General features: G+C 34.3%; 1 protein-coding gene across 2 annotated transcripts in view; it reads left to right on the forward strand.

Moving 5' to 3' along the window:
* HDAC9 (histone deacetylase 9) overlaps window positions 1-25,879 on the forward strand; it is an 805,060-nt gene that overhangs the window by 357,470 nt on the left and 421,711 nt on the right. Inside the window, exon 3 of one of the 2 annotated variants that reach the window (XM_012659408.1) lies at window positions 14,700-14,759. The exons of the other annotated variant lie outside the window; for it this stretch is intronic. Coding sequence (XP_012514862.1) covers window positions 14,726-14,759 — 34 coding nt within the window. The 5' untranslated portion in view covers window positions 14,700-14,725. The remainder of the gene's footprint in view (window positions 1-14,699; window positions 14,760-25,879) is intronic. 2 annotated transcript variants of the gene reach the window in all.

The following is a 25,879-nucleotide window of genomic DNA, read 5'->3' on the forward strand; positions in this document are numbered from 1 at the left end:
TATATATATATAATACGAATATATGTATGAAAGTATGTGGGTATGTATGTATCTATCGGGAGGAAAAAACTTTATGCTGGCCACTACTAATAAAGATAGTGATTTACTATCAACAACAATAATGAAGTAAGTCTCTAAATAGACATCTCAGTATATATTTTATACATACTCATCTTGGAAATAAAAGGGGAAAGCTAGATCACTATATTTTATCCTCTAAACACATATATCTCATATTCATCTTAGTATTTAAATTGCTATTTCCAAATACATTCATTTTTTAAGCATATGGGATGAGATGGTATCTTAGATACAAAAGAATCTGGTTATTTGATTTTGCCAGAACATCTTGTTCCCTTGCAGATTGATACTTCTCTATACTATGCCATGCCCAGAGGAGGCTTAGCATCACATAAAATAGTGGTGATGTTAAGATAAATGTTTGGCATTGGAACATATAAATTGCTCACGTTGGTTGACTGATAACACTGTTCTATTGTCATTTTTCTCAAACTAGGGTTTTGCAAACCCCCTTCTTGCATATTCCCATCAAGTACTATTTATAATCTTTGTCATAATATGACTTACATCCATTTAGTGTATACGTACTAAGAAAAGAAAATATTATCTTTCTCATCTCTTTCATTAAATAATTAAATTTCCCTAGAATATACAATTGATGTGAGACTCAGGGCTGGAAATGTTAGCTACTTGTGAGTTTTTCAAATTATACAAAAGCTTTATCATTCTATGACCTGAGAAGGTCCTGCCCAGTTGCCAATATATGCATTGTAGAAAGGCAGGAGGTTGCATTCACCAAATCAAAGATACAAGAATTCACAGCTGCAGAAAAGTGAATTACACATTTTCTTAAGACAATAATCATACCACGGCAACAGATTATGTACTTAATCAACTGTAATCAGCTTTCACTAATCATGAAGGTAAAATTAGTTCTATTAGCTCAAGTCACAACTTCCTGTAAGTAGTAATATAAATCCAATTACATTGAGTTATTTTAACTTTTTTGATGAATACTTCATTGTTTTCCTCTGCAGGCTGTTTTTGAAGGAGTTGTGTGATTTATGTATGTACGGATATCATTTTCTACATGATGGTGTTAATCCACTTTACATATTGAGAGGTCGCTAATGGTCTGCTCACTAAACAATTGCCCTGACTATGTTGTCAAAGTACACGTAATTAAAGCTAAAATACATAGGAGCTGAGTGGCCCCTATAATTGTGTTTCAGTTTGCCTCTGCCATTATTGAGAGAAAGATGTACCCGTGATAATAGAAGCTAATGTTCACAGAAATTTCTGAGCCATTTTTAATGAAAATTTAAACCCAATACTGTTCGTCAGTGCCAGTCATTGTTCTCCTGTGTGTTACAATCAGGCCTATCTTTTTCCAAATGCCTGGAGGCAGAGCTGTTTACAGATACCAATGAAGGCATTGTTTTGAAACTTCAGTTTGCCTGAATCAAATACCTCCTTTTATGCATGGTTAGTTAAATTGGCCAAAGATAGCTGACAACAATATTTGGAAATATCCTGAAAATGGTTTGACCTTTTCATTAGGTGCTGGAAATAAAGGCAGAGAATAAAAAGAAGACTTTTGTTTAACCTTTTGAACAAAAACCTGCTTACAAGTCAGACACATCTTGGGTATTTGCATGAGCTGCTGATGGCATAAAGGCTTATGTGCTCCTTACAGAATAAAATGTGAGCACAAGGAAAGAAAACCTTTCTCTGGAACAAGTAAACTCTATTTAAAAAGTGTAGGTCTCTATTTAAAGAGAGTAGGGCTGGCAAAGGCCTCTGTCATCTGGCCAGCCAAGAGGATAATGTGCAGAGATATTTAAATTCTGTGGGACAAACACTACCCTTTGTTGGCTCCCACACTCTCAGACACACACACAGAGCTTCCACTAAAGTTAGAGAACTGTATCTAATTTGGAATTCAGAAGATGGCCAAAAATAAATACTTTATTGTCATATTCAGATTATATTCATGGTTTTCTAGGTCGGTGTGTATGACATCACTGCTTTAAGCCCAACCATTCATCAGTATCCGTCACTATTCTTTCACTTGCCTTGTGTGGGTGGAAAAAAAGAAAGAACAAAAGAAAGTGTTTAGCATAGATTTGACAAGCCTTAAAAAAAGAAAAGGGATATATTTTGGATATATTTTGGAGTTAAATCTCCTTTACTCTTACCCTGCTCCCCATGTAAATTATATTGAAATATTTCCAGGTTTTTAATTGCAAAAATAATATGTATTTATTGTTTAAAAATATCATATTATGAGCAAATTAAAAAAAAAAAAACTAAAGCTCCCTTTCTGTCTCTATTTCTACATCCGTGGGGAAAGCACTGTTCATGTGGTTTTGCTATGCATTTATAAATATATACATGAGCTTCTCTTTCTCCCTCTGTGTATGTATGTATATGTGTGTATGGATCATATATTCCAAGTGATGTTGAAAACAACATGCATATTTCTGCACGATGATTTTTTTTTTAACTCAGGGAAATATCAAGCACTGACTTCTATGTTAAAAGCTATAAATGCTTTCAACACATTTTCCACAATGTAGGTGTAGCATGATTAACTTTTTTTCCTGATATTAGGTATTTAGTCTGTCTGCCATTTTTCTTCATTACAGAAAAAAAAGACTCAATGAATACCTCTGGACATATTAATCAGTGAATGCTTGTGAACATGTGAACTTTACATTAAAAATAAAAAGTCCTGAATACTTGGGTAAACATTGAATCCCCATGTTGATAAATTCTTTCCTTCAACCCTAAAAATAATATAGGATTACTGATGTGTTTGGAATAATAGAAATATTTATTGGCCTTAGTCTATCTATGGCATCATTGACCTTTTAAAAAATCCAAAGCTAGATATGAGTCAGAGGTATGAAAGTAAAAATAGAGGAGAGTTTAAAATGGTTTATGATGAAATATATTGACACCTAAAATAACCCCCATGTGAAGAAATACTTCACGCTGTTTATTTTAACATGATTGCTATATTTCACATAAACATTTCTATACCCCTTGCTAAAATTATGATCTCTAATATTAACCCTTTTTATTTTCTTTATTTCAGAGGTAAAAATAAATGCTAATATGGTATGCTGTTTATAAAGCAGAAGATATTATTAATAATATGTATCTAATTTGATCATTATTGTGGAACTGTTTGTATTATTAGTCCACGTGGTGGGGGGAAGAGAAATGCAGCTATTTCATCATTCCTTTTATTCACGTGTAGCCTAGAATTTAAAATACATAAACATAAACATCAGAGTAATGACCTTAGCAGTGCAAATTTAAATTACAACGTTGAGATTATTTTCATCAATACTAGAAATACATGTATTCGAAGCTCTTACAAACTATGCTTTATTATTGAGTCTAAATATTGTAGCAAGAGCTTTATAATTAATCATAATATATAGCTAAAAAGACTAGCATAAGTTTTATGAGATCTACAAGGTTGATGCTTAAAAACTACATTGGCTCCTTTTGCGTATGTGTATTCCTATTAGAATATATATTTGGAAAAACACAATTAGACATGTGCAAAGAAGAGTAGTTACATTGCAGGGGACCCTAAAACCATGGCGTAGAAAGAACTGTAGGAGGATCTGGAGGTATTTATGCTGTGAAGAGACGACCATCGCTGTTATAAAATATTTCATTAACTCTCATGTGGCAAATAAGTTAAATTTATTCTGCGTACCTACATAAAGCAAAACTAAACAACGAATAGATGTTCAAAGGGAAGCAAAGTTCAATTTTAGTTTAATTCCTAAGGATGTTTTCTGTTAATATAAATATTATACAATTAATATGTATGTATTATACAAAATGAAAGTATTAAAAAATAAAACCTTTGATCCCAATACCAAGAAATAGTTTGATATTTTTAAAAAAGATTTTATATATGTACAGTTGTATTCAAATTAGTTGAGTATTAATTATTAGACTTATTATTTTTAGAGACAGGGTCTTACTCTGTCACCCAGGCTAGAGTGCAGTGGTACAATCATAGCTCACTGTAACCCCAAACTCCTGGCTTGAAGCTATCCTCCTGCCTGGGCCTCTCAAAGTGCTGGGATTACAGGCATGAGCCACTGTTCCTGGCTTAGTTATTAGACTTCTAGCAGTTATTGGGTTGCATAGGAAAGAAAGTGTTATTATAACATAACTATTTCACAGTAAACTGAATATTTCTAATAAATTTCTTATTCACATATTCCTCCTACTTGATACCACTTTTTTTTAACTGACCCATTCAGTCAGTTTTCTTCTTGGTCAGTCTCCTGTTCATTTGTGGCAACAATGTAGAAGAGATTCTTTTCAAAAATATACCACAGATATGGTACAAATTAATTTGCAAAGTCAAATTATGTTTTTTGGAAAAGATTCAGGATTTTATTGCTAAAAGTAAGGTTGGAAAACAATTTGGACAGTAAAACTCCTGAAATTCCAGTAAAATTTGATGTATTCACAGATCACTAAGGTGAAACCCACAAAATTTGTGGCATAGTAGGTGCTTAAATAAAATAAGTGATAGAAGAAGGGAAGAGAGAATAATTTGCATGTCAGAGGAGTAAGAAAAGCTCTTGGGAAAATTGATAGAGCCCTAGAATATTTTAGCAAAACTGAAGATTGTGTTATGAAGTCGTACCTTTTTTGCTGGTAAATTAAGCCCCAAACAGTTTATACTAAATCTGAACATACATATACCCTAAGACTCAACATACACCTTTAGACACATACCCAATAGAAATGTCTACACCCAAGATGTGTTTACTGAAAATACATATACAAGAATGCTTATAACAACTCCATTCATAATAGCTAAAAAGTGAAAACAGTGTGCCTAAAAATTAGAATGGATAAATAACTGATGATATACTCATATAATGAGGCATCATTCAGCAATGAAAAAGAATGAACTGTTGTTACATACGATAATATTGGTTAACCTCACAAATATAATATTGAAAGAAAGACATCAGACATAAGAATGCCTAGTGAATGATTTAATTTCTATAGAGTTTTAAAACAGGCAAAACTAATACATGGTGTTAAAAGTCTGGCTAGAAATTGCGTTAATTGCTTCGAAGGAGTTAGCAACAGAGGGTACAAAGTGTGGCTGTGGTGCTCAAAATGTTTCCTTTCTTGATCTGGCTGTTTTCTTAGATGTGTTTCCTTTTTTCTTTGTGTTACTACACTAAGATCTATACCTATGGTTTGCCCACTTTTCTATATGTATGTAGCACTGGGATAAGAGTTTATATTAAAAAATAAAAGCTTCCTTGCCCTTACTCCTTTTCCCCCCAAAACACAACACTTAATTCATTCTTTGTTCATTTTGAGAAGGAGCTCAGAGTTGTAAATATAACTGAAATTTTATTAACGATATATTAAAATCTACTTATTTTTATATCTGTTTAATTTTAAGAAAGTATCTTACCACCTGCCCCTCCCACCACAGTTTATTATGAAATTTAAGTTCACTAATGGTCTTTTTCTAGTATCTCATATAACAGCAATCTCCAATTTATACCTCCAATGTATATATACCTGTCTTTTCTATTTAGAAAAATTAGAATCATACTTTTTACATATGGTTCACCTGTCATTCTACTTTTGCCATTTCCTATGACATTAAATATTTTCAAGTGGGAATATTCCATTGACTGGAAGTACCAACAGGTATTTATTATTTCCTTATTTGAGGGGATTTATTTCCAATTGAAATACTTTCTAACAAAGGTGTTAACAAATGAAACAAGTATCTCAAAAGAGCATGCTCCCTTTATGGGAAACACTCAAGTTGGGGCTGAGTGACTGCTTTTTGAAGAAGTTTTGGGAATCAGACTGAGATTCCAGTGCCTGGCAAATATTGGCCTCTTCAATATGTCTGTGGAATGAATTAATGACTTTGGAAATCCTTTCAATTCTGCTTGCCTAGGATATGTTAACAGGCAAAGTCAACAAGAATATTGTGAATGTTCACTAACTGAGGCTAAATGGTGTATGATGGTGCCTGATTCTAATTATTACATCCACATCTATGACTACCTATTCAACTCCAGTGCTTTGGTATTTATTCATCAACTGTGCCATTGTTGTAGAGATAGAAGACTGGTACTATTAACATTGAGGGAAACCTTTGCTTTTGCCAAATGGTAGACAAGGTGTCCCCCAAAAGGTGCTATTTCAGTGGCAGAAGAATTTCTAACAGAGCTGGTATATTTCACTTTTTTTTTTTTTTTTTTTTGAGACAGAGTCTCACTGTGTTGCCCAGGCTAGAGTGCCGTGGCGTCATCTTAGCTCACAGCAACCTCAAACTCCTGGGCTCAAGTGATCCTCCTGCCTCAGCCTCCCGAGTAGCTGGGACTACAGGCATGTGCCACCATGCCCGGCTAGTTTTTTCTATATATTTTTAGTTGACCAATTAATTTCTTTCTATTTTTAGTAGAGACGGGGTCTCGCTCTTGCTCAGGCTGGTTTCGAGTATATTTCACTTTTATTCTCCATCACCCCTTTCCAGTGCTGGTTATAGGATAGGCACTTTTAGTAACCTTCTTTATATGACACAAATATTTTGTAAGAGTAACCTATGATTCCATCACTATTGATATTGTTCTTCACTGAGCCATGTGTGTATAAATTTGACTAAGACTTTAAGAAATAAATGCTTTCTTATTTTAAGGGAGCTTCTCTTTTTATACTGAACTTGGAGGTCTGACATTGAATGGTACTTCCATTGTTTCTTCTTATTTATACCATAACTAATATTATTAATACCAAACTCTTATTCTATGTTTTTTAAAATGTTTTTTAGGATGAGGTAAAGCTCCAGAGATTGTATTCTGATTGGTCAGTTTCTTGATCAGAAAGAGAGGAGATTTTGTTTACCTATCACTTACATTCACTCTTTGCCGTGTGACAAGATATACAAAATGAAGGAGAAAGTGTCAAGAAAGGGAACAAGAATAGTATATATGAAATGCCATATGTGTTTCTGTATGAATATATGTTCATATGTATGTTATATATATATATATATATATATATATATATATATATATATACATGTTGCTGTGGTCTGAAAGGTTGTATCCCTCCAAAATTTATGTTGGAACGTAATCCCCATTGTGGTGGTATTAAGAGGTGGGGGCCTTTGGGAGATGATTAAGTCATGAGGGCTCTGCCCTCATGAATGGGATTACTGTCCTTATAAAAGAGGCCTAAAAGAGCTTGTAAGCCCCCTTTCCCTTCCATCCTGTGAGGACACAGAGAAGGCATCATCCATAAGGAACAGGCCCTCACCAGGCACTGAATCTGCTGGCCCCTTGATCTTGTACTTTCCAGCCTCTAGAACTGTGAGAAATAAATTTCTGTTGTTTATAAATTACCCAGTCTAAGGTATTTTTGTTATGGCAGCCTGAATAGACTAAGACACATGTGTATGTGCATGTATGTGAATATACATGTACATACAGGTAGATGGATAGATTGGATTATATCAGATAGATCAATATGCATAAATAATGGAGAATCCCAGCTGACCAGTAGTAGAAATTGTACACAGCTGACACATGAAGTTCTCAGATACAGTGCATCCGCTCTTTCTCTAGTATTTGTAGCAACTGATTTATGTGAATATGGAGATGCCTCTTGGGGGAAAAACATGTTTGCCATTCAGCCCTATTGATATTTGCAGTGAACTGTGTGATGTGCATTGGCTTGGAGGACAGAGGCACATTTTAGGATGGACTTTGTGGCCCCTAGGAAAGAATTCATTCAAAGGAAAGAGTCCAGCGCAGCGATCTGGGGCTAAGGGGCACCTGGGCACTGGGGGAATTGTGGCTTTGGGAACAGCATGGCAGTTTCACCTGAATCTGCCCCAATCCAACCATCCTCATGGTAGATGCATATCCTAGGTGTGTGAGACCGTGTGGAACCTAAAACAGATATTGCACAAAAGTATTATGCCTCAACTGGGTGTGATGGTGTGTGCCTATAGTCCCAGCTATGTGGGATGCTGAGGTGGGAGGATCACTTTAGCTGAGGAGTTAGAGTCCAGCCTGTACAACATAGTCAGACCTCATCTCTCACAAAGTGAAAAAAAAAGTATTATGTCTCAAGTAATTTTGCTGTGGGATCTGTCTGAAGTATGGAGTCAGCATCTGAGCTTCATTCAGCAGCCTTGAAATGCAAGCCAGGGCAGTTGGGTGGCTGTGGAGCACATCATCAAGTTAAGAGTTCTGAGTCCTGCTGTAAGTGAGGAGTGGTGTGACCGGAGCTCCAGACAGTGACCTGAGTCCCGGGCTGAACCATAGTAGCCACACCTGCTCTGAGCCTCATGCAGCGATCTCCCAAGAGAAAGAACAGGCCAAAATGAGCGCTAAGAATGTGGCCAGAGTGTAAAGTAGAAGTGGCAGCAGGAACATTGGCCAGGATAGGCCTGTAAGAACCCATAAATATGACATTCTTAGAAAACAACCAGAAATATCAGAAATAAGTATTGGAAGTTGAGGCCCATGCCTTACATTTGGGGCTAACAAACTGGAGTGTGGGCCTGATTTGTCAAAGGACCTTTGTGGGAAACCACAGGTGGGTGGGCCTGCTGTTTGCATAGAGAGAAAGGACGTGTGAACAGTCTTACAAGATGCAGACTTAGCTCCATCAATATGTAATATAAACTTGGACATGCGTAATATAAACTTGGACACTCTATCAGGGAAACTCAATAAAGTGTTATCCTTGTTTCCCAGTGCAAGTTTACCATGATTTTACTTTTCTTTCCCATGCCTGTGACACTTTTCAGAAAATAAGTTATAAAGTACTCATAGAATGAATTTATAACTTCTAATCATAATTTTCCTTAGGAACTTCTCTAATCATGTGTTTAGGGTAAAAATTTCTTTTATATGCCTGTGGTTTCAAAAGACCGAAATTTGCCATGTACTTTTTTGCTTATTCAAGGTATTCACCTGTTTCTTATGCATTTCTCACAGTGGATTATTTCTAATAATATGAGTCTATTTCTAAGTATGATGATAAATACATAAAGGTCAGCATTAATAAAGAAGGGAATGTGTGTTAATTAGGGAGCTAAAATCAATTTAGTTAAACAGATCAAGAGCATACCTTAATAGGCTGCTGCAAACACATAATGGTCTAAGACATAAATAGGCAAATATTTTTCTCCTTGGGTGTCAAATCCACAGTATTAGTGGCAGCTATCTAGAGTACTGTGTTAAGAAAGAGGCTGAGGCTTAGTGGAAAGGAATTAGTAGTGCTTATCTGGGAGTGCTAAACTAGTGGCTGGGAGGTTGTGGTGACACAAGTGCCACATATTTAGCAGTCATAGTCTAAAAGCTTTCCTTAACTAGTTTAGCTAGTTCACTGACACTATAAAGTATCATAATTTATTTTGTTTTCCATAATATTTCTACAGATATTATATTATTTTCCATAACTTTTCTACAGATTATTGCAGATAAGTAAATGTCAGATATTGTGTGCAGCTATCTGGAACTAAATTATCAGTTATGATTATGATCTAATTCAAACAATACACTTGCTTAAGCCATCCACAGATGAAAACCAGAGTCCCATTTAGATGGGCCTACAGACAAAAGAGAAGGGACTCGAGCCTTGAATAAATGGGGAAATTGTTCCTCTTCAATTCAGTTGCAGAAATATTTATTTAGCAAGTACCAAGATATTCTCAGAATTAGATTATGCTCTGAGAGCCTCATAATCTAATATGGAAACAGACATATTATTCAGAAAGTAAATTGCCTAAATTAATAATTATACAATTGCTGAAATTTTCTAAAGTGTTAATTATGAAAATATTAACAGCCAATTTAGATATAACAAAAAAGATCTAGAGTTTGCCTGTTACATTTGTTAATCTTATGAAAATACTGGAGATTTACAAAATCAGAGGTTTTTAAATTTTTGAGGTAAAAACCCCTTTAAATTAATAATTTGATGAATTTTAGTTCTTCTTGGGCAACATAATTAACCTTCTACATTTAGGTAGTTCTCTTCAATTTTGAGATTAAAGCTCTAGACAATTTTATAATAGCAGTATTTTATATTTGAATAACACTTTAGAATTTGCAAAGTGTTATGTTTCCAGATACTGTACTTGGTAATATAAATAAGTGTGTTGCTTCCAATTTCCATGTAAGGCTAGTGAGGCTCAGAAAGTTTAAATTAGTTACTCAAGTTCACAAAGCCAGTGGAGTTGGAAGTCAAATCCCAGTGTCTGAGCTTTTACTTCCAAATCCTTTCTTTATGTTACATTATGTTCAACATAATATATTCTTGAAAACAGCTTAAAAATATACATCATTGTAAGGCAAAATGTAATTTTATTCATTTGCTTTTCTTATTGCTCACCAAGAAAAGAACTGTGGATAGCAAGATACTTGCTTTATTAATTTCTCAATTAAACAAAATTGTCTTCTACTTTATTATGTAGCTGTTATTTTCAGCATTTATCCTAAAAAAAGTGGCAGTGGTTAATTAACTAATTATACAAGTTTTATTTAACAATTCTGTTATTCTCATTATCAGTTTAAATATAATTATTTTTCTGTAACTGTGTAAAGTAGAACATCATAAATTAATTTTCACTGTGGATCTTGGTTATTGCTGAGAAAAATATTCAAAATAAAAAAAATTTACCTAAAAATAGAGTAAGATAACATCAGAATTTACTTTCATCTCAATTAATGTTTTATTAGTTGCCTCTGAGCACACAGGTCACACATAATTCACAGCTGTCTGTTGTCCGGATTTTTCCTTTCTTTTTTTCTTTTTCATTTTTAAAACTTAATGTTTATTTGTTTCATTCAAAGTCCACTATTTGGACAATAAAAAGGAGTCAGAGATATGGTAATAAGCATAGTAAATGGGCCAGATCTCTTCCTGTTTACTCTGAGAAACTTAATATTCTGTAGCTCAGTATAGTCATGTAAATAAAAATGATAAAATGACTTCTGCTTTTTCAGTTTAAGATCAAGATGACAATTGAAATAGCTTTTTGAAAATACTGTCTAACTCAATGAATCTTGGAAAACTTGAACTAGAAATATCAATGGCTGTTATATCCTTGGCCCCTTTTCCTTTTTGTGTGAAATTTTAGCCAGGACATTGATTTCATTACACAATCAAAAAATCCTGTGTTTAAATGAAATCCAGCAAAAAAAAAAAAAAAAACACACAAAAAAACAAAAATCAAGCATTTAAATGTAATGAGAGAAAAAAAAGAAGAATTGTTTACCTCTTCTCCAAATTCAAAAGGAACGATTCTTACAATCAGAATCTGCCAGCCAGGTCTGAGTTTTGGTAATAATCAGAATTTTGAAAAATATAGATAAATGATTGTTATTTAATCATTTCCCAAAGGATGGATACAAGCACAAAATCTGTTGCTCACCCATAATAGAGTGCAAGAAGAATAGGCTGGATTGGGGATGTAGCCAACCTTCTAATTACACAAATAGATTCACAGCACAGTTGGGTCACAAATTATGTTTCTAAATTTAGAAGATGAATCTCCACCATAAATTATTGAAAAGCACTCTGTGGTACTCTTCTCTCCATTTCCCACAAATTAGATTACTGAGAACTATAAAGCATCTTTAGAAAGTGTTTTCCTTGCTGTTTTAAAATTTTTCTTTATCATCAATTAGTGCCAACTTTGAAAACATCAGCTATAACCAGAAAACACTGACCCCAAAGGATAAAATAAAGAAGCAAGGAAATTATTTCTAAAAGAAACAGAAGCAGATTTTTTTTTTTTACCTGCTAGGGAGTTTGAGTTTAATATATTAATAAAATATTTGTGAGTTTCAATCTCCCAAATTTCCTTGGGATACAAATATAGTAACGTATTACTAAATACAGTCCCCACACTTTATTTTTGTTTTGATATCTGTTGTTGGTGAAATAATTATAGTTGAACTAGGACAAGTTTTGTTAAGACAATTTCATTCTTCCATAAATTAACCCATTTGCATTATTCGTCCACGTTTAATTTTTGAGTTTGCATATATTCACGACTTTCATTCATGAGATTCATGAACCTGATAAACAGTTTGATGGAAGATAGTAGAAAATAAGATTATGAATAACACTACACTAAATTGAAGAAGGTTTGGCCTTTCTATATAGCTTATAATTTTCTCTACACTTTCTCTTTCTATGTCTGTAAAAGGGGAGTAACAATCCCTCATGTCTACTTACTTAAATGGGATGATCAACAAGCTTTTTGTTGATGGGAGATTTTTCAAAATTGTTTTTCAGATTCTAAATTGAATATGCAGCAATGTGCCATTTAAGGCTCTTTGATTCCAAGTTAAAATATGTCCAACTCAAATTGGCTGAAGGTAAAAGGATATTTATTGGCTCATATAAACGACAGCCCTGAAGACAGAACCGACTTCAGAGAGAGCTACACTCAGGAGTCACAAAATAGTTTTATCCATCCTCAGTTTTGCTCCCTACTGTGTTGGCTTCATATTCAAGTTTTGTGTTACAGCAAGGTCACAGTACAGCTCAAATGCCTACATTTTCTGAGATCTTAATCTAGTAAGGAATATAAGATTCCCAACCCAGCACGGTGGCTCATACCTGTAATCGTAGCACTCTGGGAGGCCAAGGTGGGAGGACACTTGAAGTCAGAAGTTCAAGACCAGCCTGAGCAAGAGTGAGACCCCTGTCTCTACTAAAAATAGAAAAAATTAGCCGGGTGTGGTGGTGCATGCCTGTAGTCCCAGCTACTCAGGAGGCTTAGCTGAGGCAAGAGGATTTTTTGAGCCCATTGCTGTGAGCTAGGCTGACACTATGGCACTGTAGCCTGGGCAACAGAGCGAGACTCTGTCTCATAAATAAATAAATACATAAATAAAATAAAGAAATGTACGATTCCCTTTCTCAGGGTTCCTGCGGTCATTGAGTCTCAGAGACTCAGAGTAGTTCACATGTCCAGTCTTTAACTCTTTTCTAATGAGTGGGAAGAGAATAGTTTTTTCAGATCCCAGAAGATGTGCATGCAGTTTTGCTCCCATTTTTCCCTACAGTATTTTGACTGTACATCCCATTATTTTGTACTGTCTTACTTTTTAAATTTAATATATAATAGAAAGAATTGTCATTAGCTGAAAGGAAAAGTGCTTTTCAGTGAATATATTAGTTAAGAAATAAAATTTATGAAACATTATAAAGCTCTTTGCTTCTGAAATTTTAATTTAAGCTTTAAAATAATTATAAAATATGATTTTAATAAGAATAATCTCACCATTCTCAGACTTTTAATTAAGTGTTTCTTTCTGATTAGCTCCTGTCTGCTTCTGAACAGATGACCCATCATATTTGCAATTTGGTTGATTTCTGCATATGGGCCTTAATAGTCTTATATGTTATAAAAATCTGCTCTAATTAATTTTCTTTCTTATCAACTGAATTTGACTTTCTTGTTGAGGCATTGGTGAGTTTTTTTAAAAAATTATAAGCTTACATGGAGCTTCATTTTGTTGACTGATAAAAAGTACTGTTAAACTGATTTCACGGTGTTTGAAATCACAGATTTTTAGGAGATAAGAATTTTTAAATTGATTTTTCTTTGCCCCTGGAAAGGTTTTATTCTGCCAGGTAGGAGCTAGATCTCTGCCATTAAAAGAGATCCTGCTCTTGTAGCCTGACAGGATACCGTGTATGCAAATGCACATACTGACATTGAGGAGTAAGGCATGCAAGTTCTTTGTGTTTTTCTCTCTCTCAGGTTGAGGTGGTTTATGGGCACGTACGCCTCAATGGGGTTGGTTTTATAAAAATGTTAAGGCTGAAACACGATTGTTTTGCTGTGACATTTGCCGTCTCACCATCCAAGAGTAGGTGCTGTTGTGCTGACAGCGCCTTGGCATTTTGCCCCAAGGAAGTGTTGCGTTATCAAAAGAGCCCGTCACCCCGTCAGTGCCAGTGTGCTAGTAATTAAAATGCGGACATTTGACCACAATTTGCAGGTGAAAATGATCAAAAGAATATATTGAAGTGAAAACTTTAACTAGGCAGAGTCATCTCTAATGAGCAAGAGAGCTCTTTTAGGCTTGGTAACTTAGATGAGCATATGTGAGATATAGCTAATGCTTCTGAAAAAAAATGGTTACTAGGAAACCATGAAAAGCCCCCTAATTATGTGACCTCCAGGCTATACCAATAAATATAGAATTCAATTCACTTTGTGTTAAAACCAGTACTAACTCACTAATATGCTTAATATTTTTGTGGTTTGTTTTGAAAGAAAGATTTACTATCCTTTCAAGGATGGGACACCAATTCACAAAGACTGAATTTACTTAAAAGTTCATCATCGATGCTGCTGTGTTTTGACTGTTGAACTTTGGTTTCCTATTTTAGTCTTCTATGTCATGGCTAAAGGTGGCAAAAGAATATATTGGTATAGAAACCTTTTTTGTTGTTTAGCTGGCTAAGACCTTAAATTAACAAAAATGTTAAGCTCTAGACCTCTACTCAGAGCAGTAACAAAGAGAGAGCTAGAGGTCAAGTCTCTTGCTTGTTACTACAATTCCCGCAGAGGGTCCTTGCTTCCTAAACCTGACTTTTTCCTACCCTAGCAGACCTCACGAGGACCCTTGTACTATGAATGTTGTTCTGTGCCTGCTCTAGGTTCTTCCCAAGTAGAACCCGCCCTCACCTTGTTACTTAGGCCTCTTGGGAGTTGAGCTAAGTACGGGTGGGTGATTTCCTTTTCCAGGCTATTGGTCAAAGCTGTGGTCAGCACCAGCTTGACCAAGACATGCTTGACCCAGTTTTGCCATGGGCAACTGACCAAGACGTTGCTGTTGGGAGCTGGCATGCGTCAGAGAAGCAGGGTTACCAGCTGGGCAAAACTCTCAGGTTAGCCAGGTGTATCCTTGGGTCTTTTCACCTCTTCCTATTTTTTTTTTAATCCTTACCTATAGGCCCTAAATTCCTTCTTCTTCTTAGCCCCAAGTGTCTGCCATCTGTTACTTCCTACTAAGTTTTAACAGATAAGTCAGACCAAGATTAAAATCCTAAAATGCTTCTCCTCTTCCTAGAAAAGTTTGATAAAATGATACTGTAGTGGGGTAGGAATTGGATAGGAAAGTGTAAAATTATGTTAAAGTAGTAAGAGTGAAAGAAATTTTCTGCAGAACTGATGAGTCAATAAAGCAGCATTTTGATAGTATACATGCTCAAATGTTTTATTTTTCCGGTTTTTTTAAGGGATCTGTCTTCTGGGGAGGCAATTTTTAACAGGTAATATAAGTTTCATTTTACTGACTGTAATTGACTAATGGCAACCATAGAAAATAGCCCTTAGCCTTCAATTTTTGCTCTCTTGCCGGTGAATCAGCCTGCCTAGGGTGCTAATTTAATTTCCATGGTATTCAAATTACAAATTAACATTTGCAAGTGTAGATTTGGGGGATTGTGCTAAAGCCTAGAAAGAGTTTTCTGAGGATGGTGTCCCCCCTTGGGCTACATTGTATAACTTCCTTATTAAAGTGAAAAGAAATTCCCTTCTGGTTTTCTTACAGCCCATCTTCCAGTCCTTGTATTTAAGAAAGGCATTCCTCTATCCTGTAGCATCTTCAAACCGCATAACTTTTCTTATGCCAAAATATTTCAGATCTTCAGTTTGTGCAGCACTTATGGATGAGGTTAGCTTAAAGTAATTGGAAGAGTTAACTACATGTTTGCTTCTAATCATAGCTATTCATGAGCACAATATTTAATTCTAGCCTATCACCATACCGATGACACTTTATAGTATGACTTGTACTTGTGCTTGCAGTTTAACCTTTATGGAATTATAGGAACGAAGCAAATCTTTTGACAGTGGCTGAGCTTGGTCTCAGGGCAGAATAAACACTGATTTGTTCACTTACATAAAATTTTGTGGAATTATGCTACATATAATAACAGCTGCATTTGAGGGGGCAACATTTACAGGTTTCTATATTTTACAAATTTCAAATTCATTTTATGGTATCAAGAATGAATTTTCCTGAACCTAAATAGAAAATATTTGGAGGGAAAGACTACTGTGTTTCCTGTTAGGTAGATTGAGCAGGAAAATTATAAAAACAACCTAATGTTCTACTGTGACTAACATTTGCAATTCAACCTGTTTAATATACTCTGGAAAATAAACAATGATTCCTAGAGAAGAGTGAAAAAGCCAGAAAGAGAAAATTAAATTAGTGGCACTCTTTCTGTGTGGAAGCCTATTAACTGTGGAAAAGAATAACAAAGTCAGACAAAGTCTAGCAAAAAGTCTTGTGTGTGCATGCGTGCCCATGTACATACGTGTACACACATAGGCACTTTGCAGTTAGAAAAAATTTGGAGAGGTATTTGGTTGAATACTAGAAACTGTTACTAAATTGGTTTTTAGAATGCAAAGCTTACTCTTTTTGTCATAGCTTGATACTATTATAAAAGTATAAAATTCATAAAATTGAAAAATAAAAATTTATTATGCAGTGCCAAAGTAGATACTGGTAATTTTAGACTAAGTTAAAGTGATAAGAAGGGTGAATTTTAATGAAGGGTTTCTTGTAAAATTTTAAAATATTTTGTTTACAATTTAAAAAAAGGCAAAAAAGCTTAAATGGTTTTAGTTAAATCCAATATTTCCTAAAGTGTTTATAATACTGTAACCTAGTAGTACAACATATGCACCTCGTTTTGTTAGCAGCAGTATCATGCTATCTGCTATCTGATAATGGGATTCCTTATTTTTTATTATATAAAAATAACTCTTAAATTGTACTAGGCAAAACAACTGCTTTTTAAAAATCATCCTTTTTTTACCGGCAAATTTGGACTTAAATCATTGCATTTTGATAGGAGTTACGTTGCCTACTTGTGTACCCCCAGGGCAGCATCTGACTAGAGATCTCCACCAATTATTTTTAAATCAGTTTCGCTGCATCACTGTTAGAAGATTTGTTTCATAAACTTTTGGAAGAAATATATTTTCTTGTTTGATTTTATTTCCACAATCAACCAAAACCAAATCCTGTGTGATTTGTTTTGTTTTATTTTAGGAGCTTATCAGTATATCTAACCATAAAAGTTAAGTGGAATTCAAGCAATTTTAGCAAGAGCAATCTTGTAGAGAAAAATTGGCTCCGCTCACCCATTTATTGCTCATAAAGTGCAGATGAGGTCTGGGTGAAGGGTTTGTACAACTGTGGTCTGAATGCACGTGATTTTTTTTTGTTTTGTTTAAGCAAAAACAAAAACAAAAACAAAAACAAAAACAACATAAATTTCGAATGAATTCAATGAATTCGATGAATTCGATTTAAAATATTATGCTAAAAATATATTTAAACTAATAGGACTTTAGTCTTTTCTGTGATGATGATGATGTTGTAAGGGGTGCTTTTTATGTTGTCAGGCATTCTGCTAAACATATTAGTTACATAGATTATCTCATTTAGTCCTCCCTGGTGTTATATTAGGATAAGAAAACTGAGGCCCAAAGAAGTTGAGTAACCTAGTCACGGTCACTAAATTAGTAAATGGTTATGTTTTGGTAATATTTCTCATTATCATGTAATGCTATCTCCTTTAATTAATTACAAAACTCAGAGTTTAAAACTTCTAGTCTTAACATTTAAAAAAGAATGGGCTAGAAATTACAAATCTGCCATATAAAAGTATGTCTTAACCTTTCAAGCAATGATGTTATAGCAATTTCATTTCCGTAGTTGCCTCCCAGTACTTAATCTCTGATAAATGAATTATTGTTTGTTATAGCCTTTTAACTTCTTTCCTGTATCTAAGCTGCCTGTTCTCATTCACTCTTCATAGAACTGCACTATAATATTACTCAGATACCAGGTTCACATTATTACTTTGTTGTAGAAAAGAAATGCTGTTAAAGATCAGGACTTTTTTTTCTTTCAATGAGATAAAACCCCTGTACTGAAAATGCTCAACGAACATATTCTAGTTACTACCTCACCTCATGAAAAATAGAATAATACCAACACATTATGATTATAGCAATCGGGTCCCCTCCCAATCCCTAGTCCAAACTTCTTCCCCAATGAAAATCTTTATCTTGATTTCTATCAATGTCATTTCATTTTGCCTGTTTTTATACTACACATAAATGTCATTATATTGTATATATTCTTTTTTGGTATAATTATTGTATATATTTGGTATTATACTACATATTGTATATATTTGGTATTATACTATATATTGTATATATTTGGTAATATTGTATATATTCTTTTTATGGAGTGCAACTGTAATTTTGTTACATGGCTTTTAGTGTATCCATTGCCTGAATAACATACATTGTGCCCATTAAATAATTTCTCATCCATCCCCTTCTCCCCCCTCACCCTTCCAGCTCTTCAGTATCTATTATTCCATACTCTATGTCCATGTGTACACATTATTTAGCTCCCACTCATAAGTCAGAGCATGCAGTACTTGTCTTTCTGTTACTGAGTTGTTTCACGAAGGTAATGGCCTCCAGATCCATCCATGTTACCATAAAAGACACGATTTCATTCTTTGTATGGCTGAATAGTATTCCATTCTGTATGTATACCACATTTTCTTTATCCAATCATCCATCGATGGACACTTACGTTGATTCCCTACCTTTGCTATTGTGAATAGTGCTGCACTAAACATATAAGTGTGGATATCTTTTTGATATAATGATTTCTTTTCCTTTGAGCCAGTAGTGGGATTACTGGACCAAATGGTAGTTCCATTCTTAGTTCTTTGAGAAATCTCCATTCTGTTTATATTCTTTTGTTACTGGCCTTTTCATTCAAAGTTAGGTTGTGAGATTGATTCTCAGTATTGTTTATAACTTTAGTTTGTTGGTTTACACTGCTATGTAATATCCACTCCATGATTATATCACAATTTATTTACCATTTTACTGTTGATATGTATCTCCAGTTTTGACAACTTACAAATAATTATTTTATTCGTACATTTTTCCCTGTGAATTGCCATTGCATAGCATAGGAATATGATCAAATTTAATACTGAATATCAAACAGTTTTCCAAAGTGGTTGTGCCAATTAACAGTCCTGCCAACACTGTGTGAGAGTACTGGCCACTCTACTTCCTTGTCAATACTTAGTGTCTTCAGTCTTTGTAATTTTAGCCATGTCAGTGGGTATATAATTTTTGTTTTAATTAAAATTTTCATGAAGAGTCCTATAACTGAAAGAAATTAAACCCATTCTTAATTTATTTCTGGATTTGATTTCTTACATTTGTTTAGGATTTTGACTTCTGTGTTTATGAATGAGATTAGTTCATAATTTTTCTGTCTTGAAATTCTCTTGTTAGGGTTGGTACCAGCATATACCCACATAATGAGTTGGTTGGTGTTTCTTCTTTTTGTATTTCGTGGAAGAATTGGGGGTAATTTCTTCTTTAAAGTTTTGGTATAGTTTACTGACAAAATATGTGGGCCTAGAGTTTTCTTTGTGGGAAGATTTTTAAATCTGAGTTCAATTTTTTAAATTGTTTTAGGACTGTACGGATTTTCTGTTTATTTGTCAGTTTTATATGCTTGGCTTTCCAGAAATTTTTTTCCTTTTATCTAAATTTTCCATTTTTATTTTTTTAACAGAAAATCCTATTAGAATAGGTTTCAAGTCTCTCTCTTTTTGTATTCCAGCATTATTCCTTTGACTTTGCTGGTCCTCTTTGTTCTGCATATTTTTTCTATTTCCTTTTTAAATTTTCTTGGGTTTAAATTTTAGTTCTTTTTCTTATTTTTGAAGTGGTTGATTGCTTATTGATTTTTATTCTTTCTTCCTTTATATATTGAAGATTATAATTTTCCCTTTCACCATTATGCTTTAGTTTTATTATCATCCAAATAAAACTATTTTTTAAATTTCCCATTCGATTTCTTTTCTGACTCATGAGTGTAATTCTTATTTGCCAAACACACAGATATTTTCTCTTTATTTTTTATTATGGATTTCTGTATTAATTCCACTGTGGATAGAGAACATATTCTGATTTTAATACTTAGAAATTTGTTGAGATTTCTCTGGTCAATTATTATAAAGGGTTTGTACATATTTGAAATAATGTGATTAAATTTTTGTCTTCATGTATATCATTTACTGAGAGAAGTGTGTTAAAACCTCCCGGTATATGGATTTGTCTATTTTACCTTTATTCCAAACTTTTTTATTTTCCTTTTTATCTCTAGTGATGCTTTTTTCATGATGCTAATTTAACTACATTTGTTTTCTTTTGTTTAGCATTTGCATAATATAGCTCTCATCCATTTACTTCAAACTTTCTATATGTTTATATTTAAAAGTTTCTTGTAAGCAGCATGTTTTATTTATTTATTTATTTTATTTTATTTTATTTATTTATTTTTTTTTTTGAGACAGAGTCTCACTCTTTTGCCCTGGCTAGAGTGAGTGCCGTGGCGTCAGCCTAGCTCACAGCAACCTCAAACTCCTGGGCTAAAGAAATCCTCCTGCCTCAGCCTCCTGAGTAGCTCGGACTACAGGCATGCGCCACCATGCCCAGCTAATTTTTTCTATATATTTTTAGTTGTCCAATTAATTTCTTTCTATTTTTAGTAGAGACGGGGTCTCGCTCTTGCTCAGGCTGATCTCGAACTCCTGAGCTCAAACAATCCGCCCGCCTTGGCCTCCCAGAGTGCTAGGATTACAGGCGTGAGCCACCGCGCCCGGCCTTATTTATTTTTTAATTTATTTTTTTTATTGAGGTAAAATATACATACATAATTTACCATCTTTACTATTTTTAAATGTACAGTTTAGTGGTAATAAATATATTTATATTCTTTTTTCCCCTTCATCTCTGCTCTGTTTCCCAGCCTCTGGTAACCGCCAATCTACTCTTTACCTTCATGAGATCAACTTTTTTAGCTCCCCCATGAGTGAGAACATACAATATTTGTCTTTCTGTACTTGGCTTATTTTACTTAACATAATTTCCTCCACTTCCATGCATATTGCTGCAAGTGACAGGATTTCATTCTCTTTATGGCTGAATCATATTCCATTATGTATATAGACCACATTTTCTTTATCCATTCATCCATTTTGGGGCACTTAGATTGATTCCATATTTTGGCAATCGCAATAAACCTATTACACTGTTGCTGCATACAGATTCCCCTTTCTCCACATCCTGACCAGCATCTATTATTGCCTGTCTTTTGTATACAAGCCATTTTACCTTGGGTGAGATGATTTCTCATTGTGATTTTATTATTATTTTTTGATTTGCATTTCTTTGATGTTGACAATTTTTGCATATACCTGTTGGCCATTTGTATGTCTTCTTTTTAGAAATGTTTGTTTAGATCTTTTGCTGCCCTTTTTTTTTTTTGAGACAAAGTCTTGCTTTGTCACCCTGGCTAGAATGTAGAGGTGACATAGCTCACTACAATCTAAAACTCATGGGCTCCAGCAATACTCCTGCCTCAGCCTCCCCAGTAGCTGGGAGGCAGTGCACACCACCATGCCTGATTCATTTTTAAATTTTTTGTAGAGTCAAGGTCTCACTCTTGCTCAGGCTGGTCTGGAACTCCTGAGCTCAAGTCATCCTCCCGCCTCTGCCTCCCAGAGTGATAGGATTATAGGTGTGAGCCACTGTGACTGGCTTTGCCCATTTTTTAATCCAGATATATGGTTTATTTGTAGTGAGTTGTCGACCTGCTTATATATTCTGGTTATTAATCCCTTGTTAGATAAATAGTTTGCAAATATTTTCTCCCATTCTATGGGTTGTCTCTTCACTTTGTTGATTGTTTCCTTTGCTGTGCTGAAGCTTTTTAGCTTGATGTAATCCCGATTGTCTCTTTTTGCTTTAGTAGCCTATGCTTTTGAGGTCTTACTCCCAAAATTTAAGCAGCATATTTTAATCCAGTCTGAAAATATTTGTCTTTTAAAATTGTAGTATTTAATCCACTTACATTTAATGTAATTACAGCTACATTTGACTATCATATTTTTCTTTAGTCTTCAATGGTAGGTAGTGGCCTGCAAAAGTTTTCAAGCCCATCTTTTTCTTACTTGAATATATAAAGTATTTTAAGATATTATTTTAATATCTGCATTGGATAACATCATTATTTGTATTGCCTATAGGTTCATCTGTATCACTTATTATTTCTTTTGGTTTTGGTCATATTGTCTTGTCTCTTCACATGCCTAGTTATTTTTTAATTTTATCTCAGATATTCTATATTAAAATTCTTAGAAACAATGTGAGGCCTGGCATGTTGTTTGAAAGTTACAGGTCTTTTTGCAAATGACAGGGAGCATTAGCAATATGGGATTGACTTAATTCAAATTCTGGGATTCAAATGATTCAAATCTGGACTTTCATGTCATCTAAGAATATTTTATGCTTCATTTTATTTCTGAGTTGTAACACTGTGCAGTCTCAACTGTATGTATAGAATTTTGATATAGCACCCTTTTTGGTGGGTTCTGTACTATAATTTATGTCCTGCAAGATCTAGTAGGCTGTGAAATCTAGTTAGCCTCTCAACTGCCTCTTCTGGAATCAATAGACTTTCCAAGGATAAAGGTGATGTCTTTAGCTTGATATTTTTCATCAATTTCAGCAGGCTTTAAAAAATATTTGTACATCCTTTTTAGTTATTTCTACAAGTATTGGTCCTTTTTACCTGATGCACCATTACCAGAAACAGAATTTTCTATTTTAATAAACTTTTTAAATTTTTCAATAATAATTTAATGTAATTTTCTGTAGTTCTTTGCTCTTTGTTGGTTAATTTTATATTGCTTTTTCTTCTATAGATCTTACATATTCTTGTGTATCTCCAAAGATTCTCATTTTTTAAATTAATTTTTAAAGGTCTTTTATTCCTTGAATTACCTGTATTTTTTCTGTTATTGATTTCTCTTTTTCTATTTGTTTATTTTGATATTGCTCTTTTATGTTGCTTTTTTCCTCACAAGATCCAATGATTCTTCGTTGCATGTTCATTATTAAGAAAGAGAAAATAATAAGAGAGTCTGATCACTGTGAGTGTGAATGGGGCTTGTGAATTTTGCAGTTCCTTAAATAGAATTTTTTTGTGAGCCATACTTTTTTATTTCAAAATATTACGGGGATACAAATGTTTTTAGTTACATGGATCTCTTTTGTAATGCTTGAGTTAGGGCTATAAGTGTACCCATCACCCAATAGTGTTCACTGTACCCATTAGGTAGGTTTTGGCCCATCCCCTTCTTCCCTCCAACCCTGCTTGATTTCCACTGAGTTTTACTTCCCTCTGTGTACATGTGTGCTCATCAGTTGGCTCCAATTTAATGGTAAGTACCTGTGGTGTTTGTTTTCCATTCTTTAGATACTTTACTTAGGATAATGATCTCCAGTTCCATCCAAATTGTTGCAAAAGGCATTCATTCATCCTTTTTGTGGCTGAGTAGTACTCCATGGTATACATACACCACATTTTGTTAATCCACTCATGAATTGATAAGCACTTGGGTTGATTACACATCTTTACAATTGTGAATTGTCCTGCAATAAACATTCAAGTTCTGGTGTCTATTTGATAAAATGACTCCTTTTCTTTTGGATAAATACCCAGTAGTGGGATTGCTGGTTTGAATGATAGATCTACTTTTTGTTCTTTGAGAAATCTCCATACTGTTTTCCATAGAGGTTGTACTAATTTGCAGTCCCACCAAGAGTGTATAAGCATTACTTTCTCCCTGCGTCCACACCAGCATCTATGGTTTCTGGACTTTTTAATAAAAGCCATTCTAACTAGGGTAAGGTGATACCTCATTGTGGTTTTAATTCACATTTCCCTGATGATTAGCGATGTTTAACTCAAGCAAATTAGCAAGGAAAAACCAAACAAACACTTTAAGAAGTGGGGAAAAGACATGGAGAGAAGCTTTTCAAAAGAAGATAGACAAATGGCAGTAAACATATGTAGAATTTTTTTTTTAAAGAGTAGAATGCATACAATACAAATATTTTTTTTTTTCTGGGCTGGTCGTACCTGCTGGGTCAGAATAAAATAATCTGAATAATTCTTTATATGTTCGGATCTGACTATTAACCATTCCCTTCTCATTCCTTGTTTTTTTTCCCTGATTCCCAAGTCTGTATTCTTCTGTCTGCATGTCTTTCCAAAAGTACAATAAGTTGTGGCTTTGTCTGCTCTGTTTCATCAGTTACCAAGCTTCCACCACTTTCTATTTCTATCCTTAGTAAATTTGTTAAAATCCCTTATTCATGGATGGACCCTGTTTCTTTCTTTTTCTATTGTGGAGATATATCAATTAAGATTTTGTGTTAGTTTTCTATTGCTGTCATAATAAATTATCACAAACTCAGCAGCTTAAAACAGCACGAATTTATTATTTTACTGTTCTGTAATTTGGAAGCTCAGTAAGGGTCTCACCTGTCTAAAATCAAAGTGTCAGCAGGGCTGTGTTCTTTACTGGAGGCTGTAAGAGAGAAATCATTTTGTTGTTCATGCAAGTTGGTAGCAGAATTCGCTTCGTTATGGTTGTAAGACTGAGTTACTGTGTCCTTTGTGAGAGCATTCCAAACTTCTAGAGACTACTCAACTTCCTTGTTTCATGGCCTTTTCCTTATCTTCAAAGCCAGCAACGGTGGGTAGAGTTCTTCTCATACTTCGAATTGTTCCTGTCTCTTCTTTGTCCATGCACCTTTCTGATCAACTCTTCTGATGTTCTCTTCTACTTTTAAGGGGCAGTGTAATTACATTGGGCTCACCCAGATAAATCCAGGATAATTTCCCTATTTTAAAGTTAGCTGATTACAACTTTAATTCAATCTGCAATTTTAATTCCCTTTTGGCATATAGTGAAACATACGTACAGGAATAAGAGCCAGGAGTGAGGGTCATGGGACCAAAATTCTGCCTACCCCAGATTGTGGTCAGCCCCCACCATGCACTAAACGTTCTCTCTTCTTTCTTTTTCCAAGATTCTTCTGTCTGTTTTAGGGGAAACTTGTTCGAAATTTCATTGTATTTCACCATTTATAGTTTCTCTCTTTTACTCAATATCCCTTTATTCTCATGACTATTTTCTCTCTTTTCTCTGCCTTTCCCCAGGCACTTTTATTCTTTCGAGTAGCTTCAGTTACCATCTATACAACAGTGACCTTCAGATCTTTTCTCTGAACACCAGACCCATACATAAAACTGCCTACTTGATATTCCTACTTGGATGTTTCACAGTCAACTCAATTTTAATAAATCTAAAATAACCCACCATCTTCTTCCCTACTCACCCATCCCAAACCTGCTGGTATTCCACTTTTCTCTGTTAGTTAATTACCCTACAATCCCAGTAAGTTCTGCAGACCAGAAATATAGTAATTATCTTTGATATTTCCTTCTCCCTCATACCCAGCTTCCATGAGTCATTTATCTATTGATTCTTCATATCAACTATCCTTTGAATGTTTCCATTTTGTCTCACTGTCCTATATACTGGCCTCTCTTTCACTCCAGGCCTCTGCTGTTTTCTCTGCCTGAAACAACTCATGTTGTTGTTCTGCCTGCTTTTTTTTTTTCTTTTTGCCTAACTATGTTATGCATATCCCTTAGACCTTAGATAAATGTCACTTTCTCAGGAAAGCTCTCCACAAATCTGGGGCTGTAATATTAATAACATCCTGTACTTGCCATTCATATTATTTATTGTAACTATAAATGATTGATAAATTATATAATTTTATAAAATAAGTTTT

The sequence above is a fragment of the Propithecus coquereli genome, unplaced genomic scaffold (assembly GCF_000956105.1).
Source record: "Propithecus coquereli isolate 6110/MARCELLA unplaced genomic scaffold, Pcoq_1.0 Scaffold61, whole genome shotgun sequence".
NCBI classification, from domain to species: domain Eukaryota; kingdom Metazoa; phylum Chordata; class Mammalia; order Primates; family Indriidae; genus Propithecus; species Propithecus coquereli.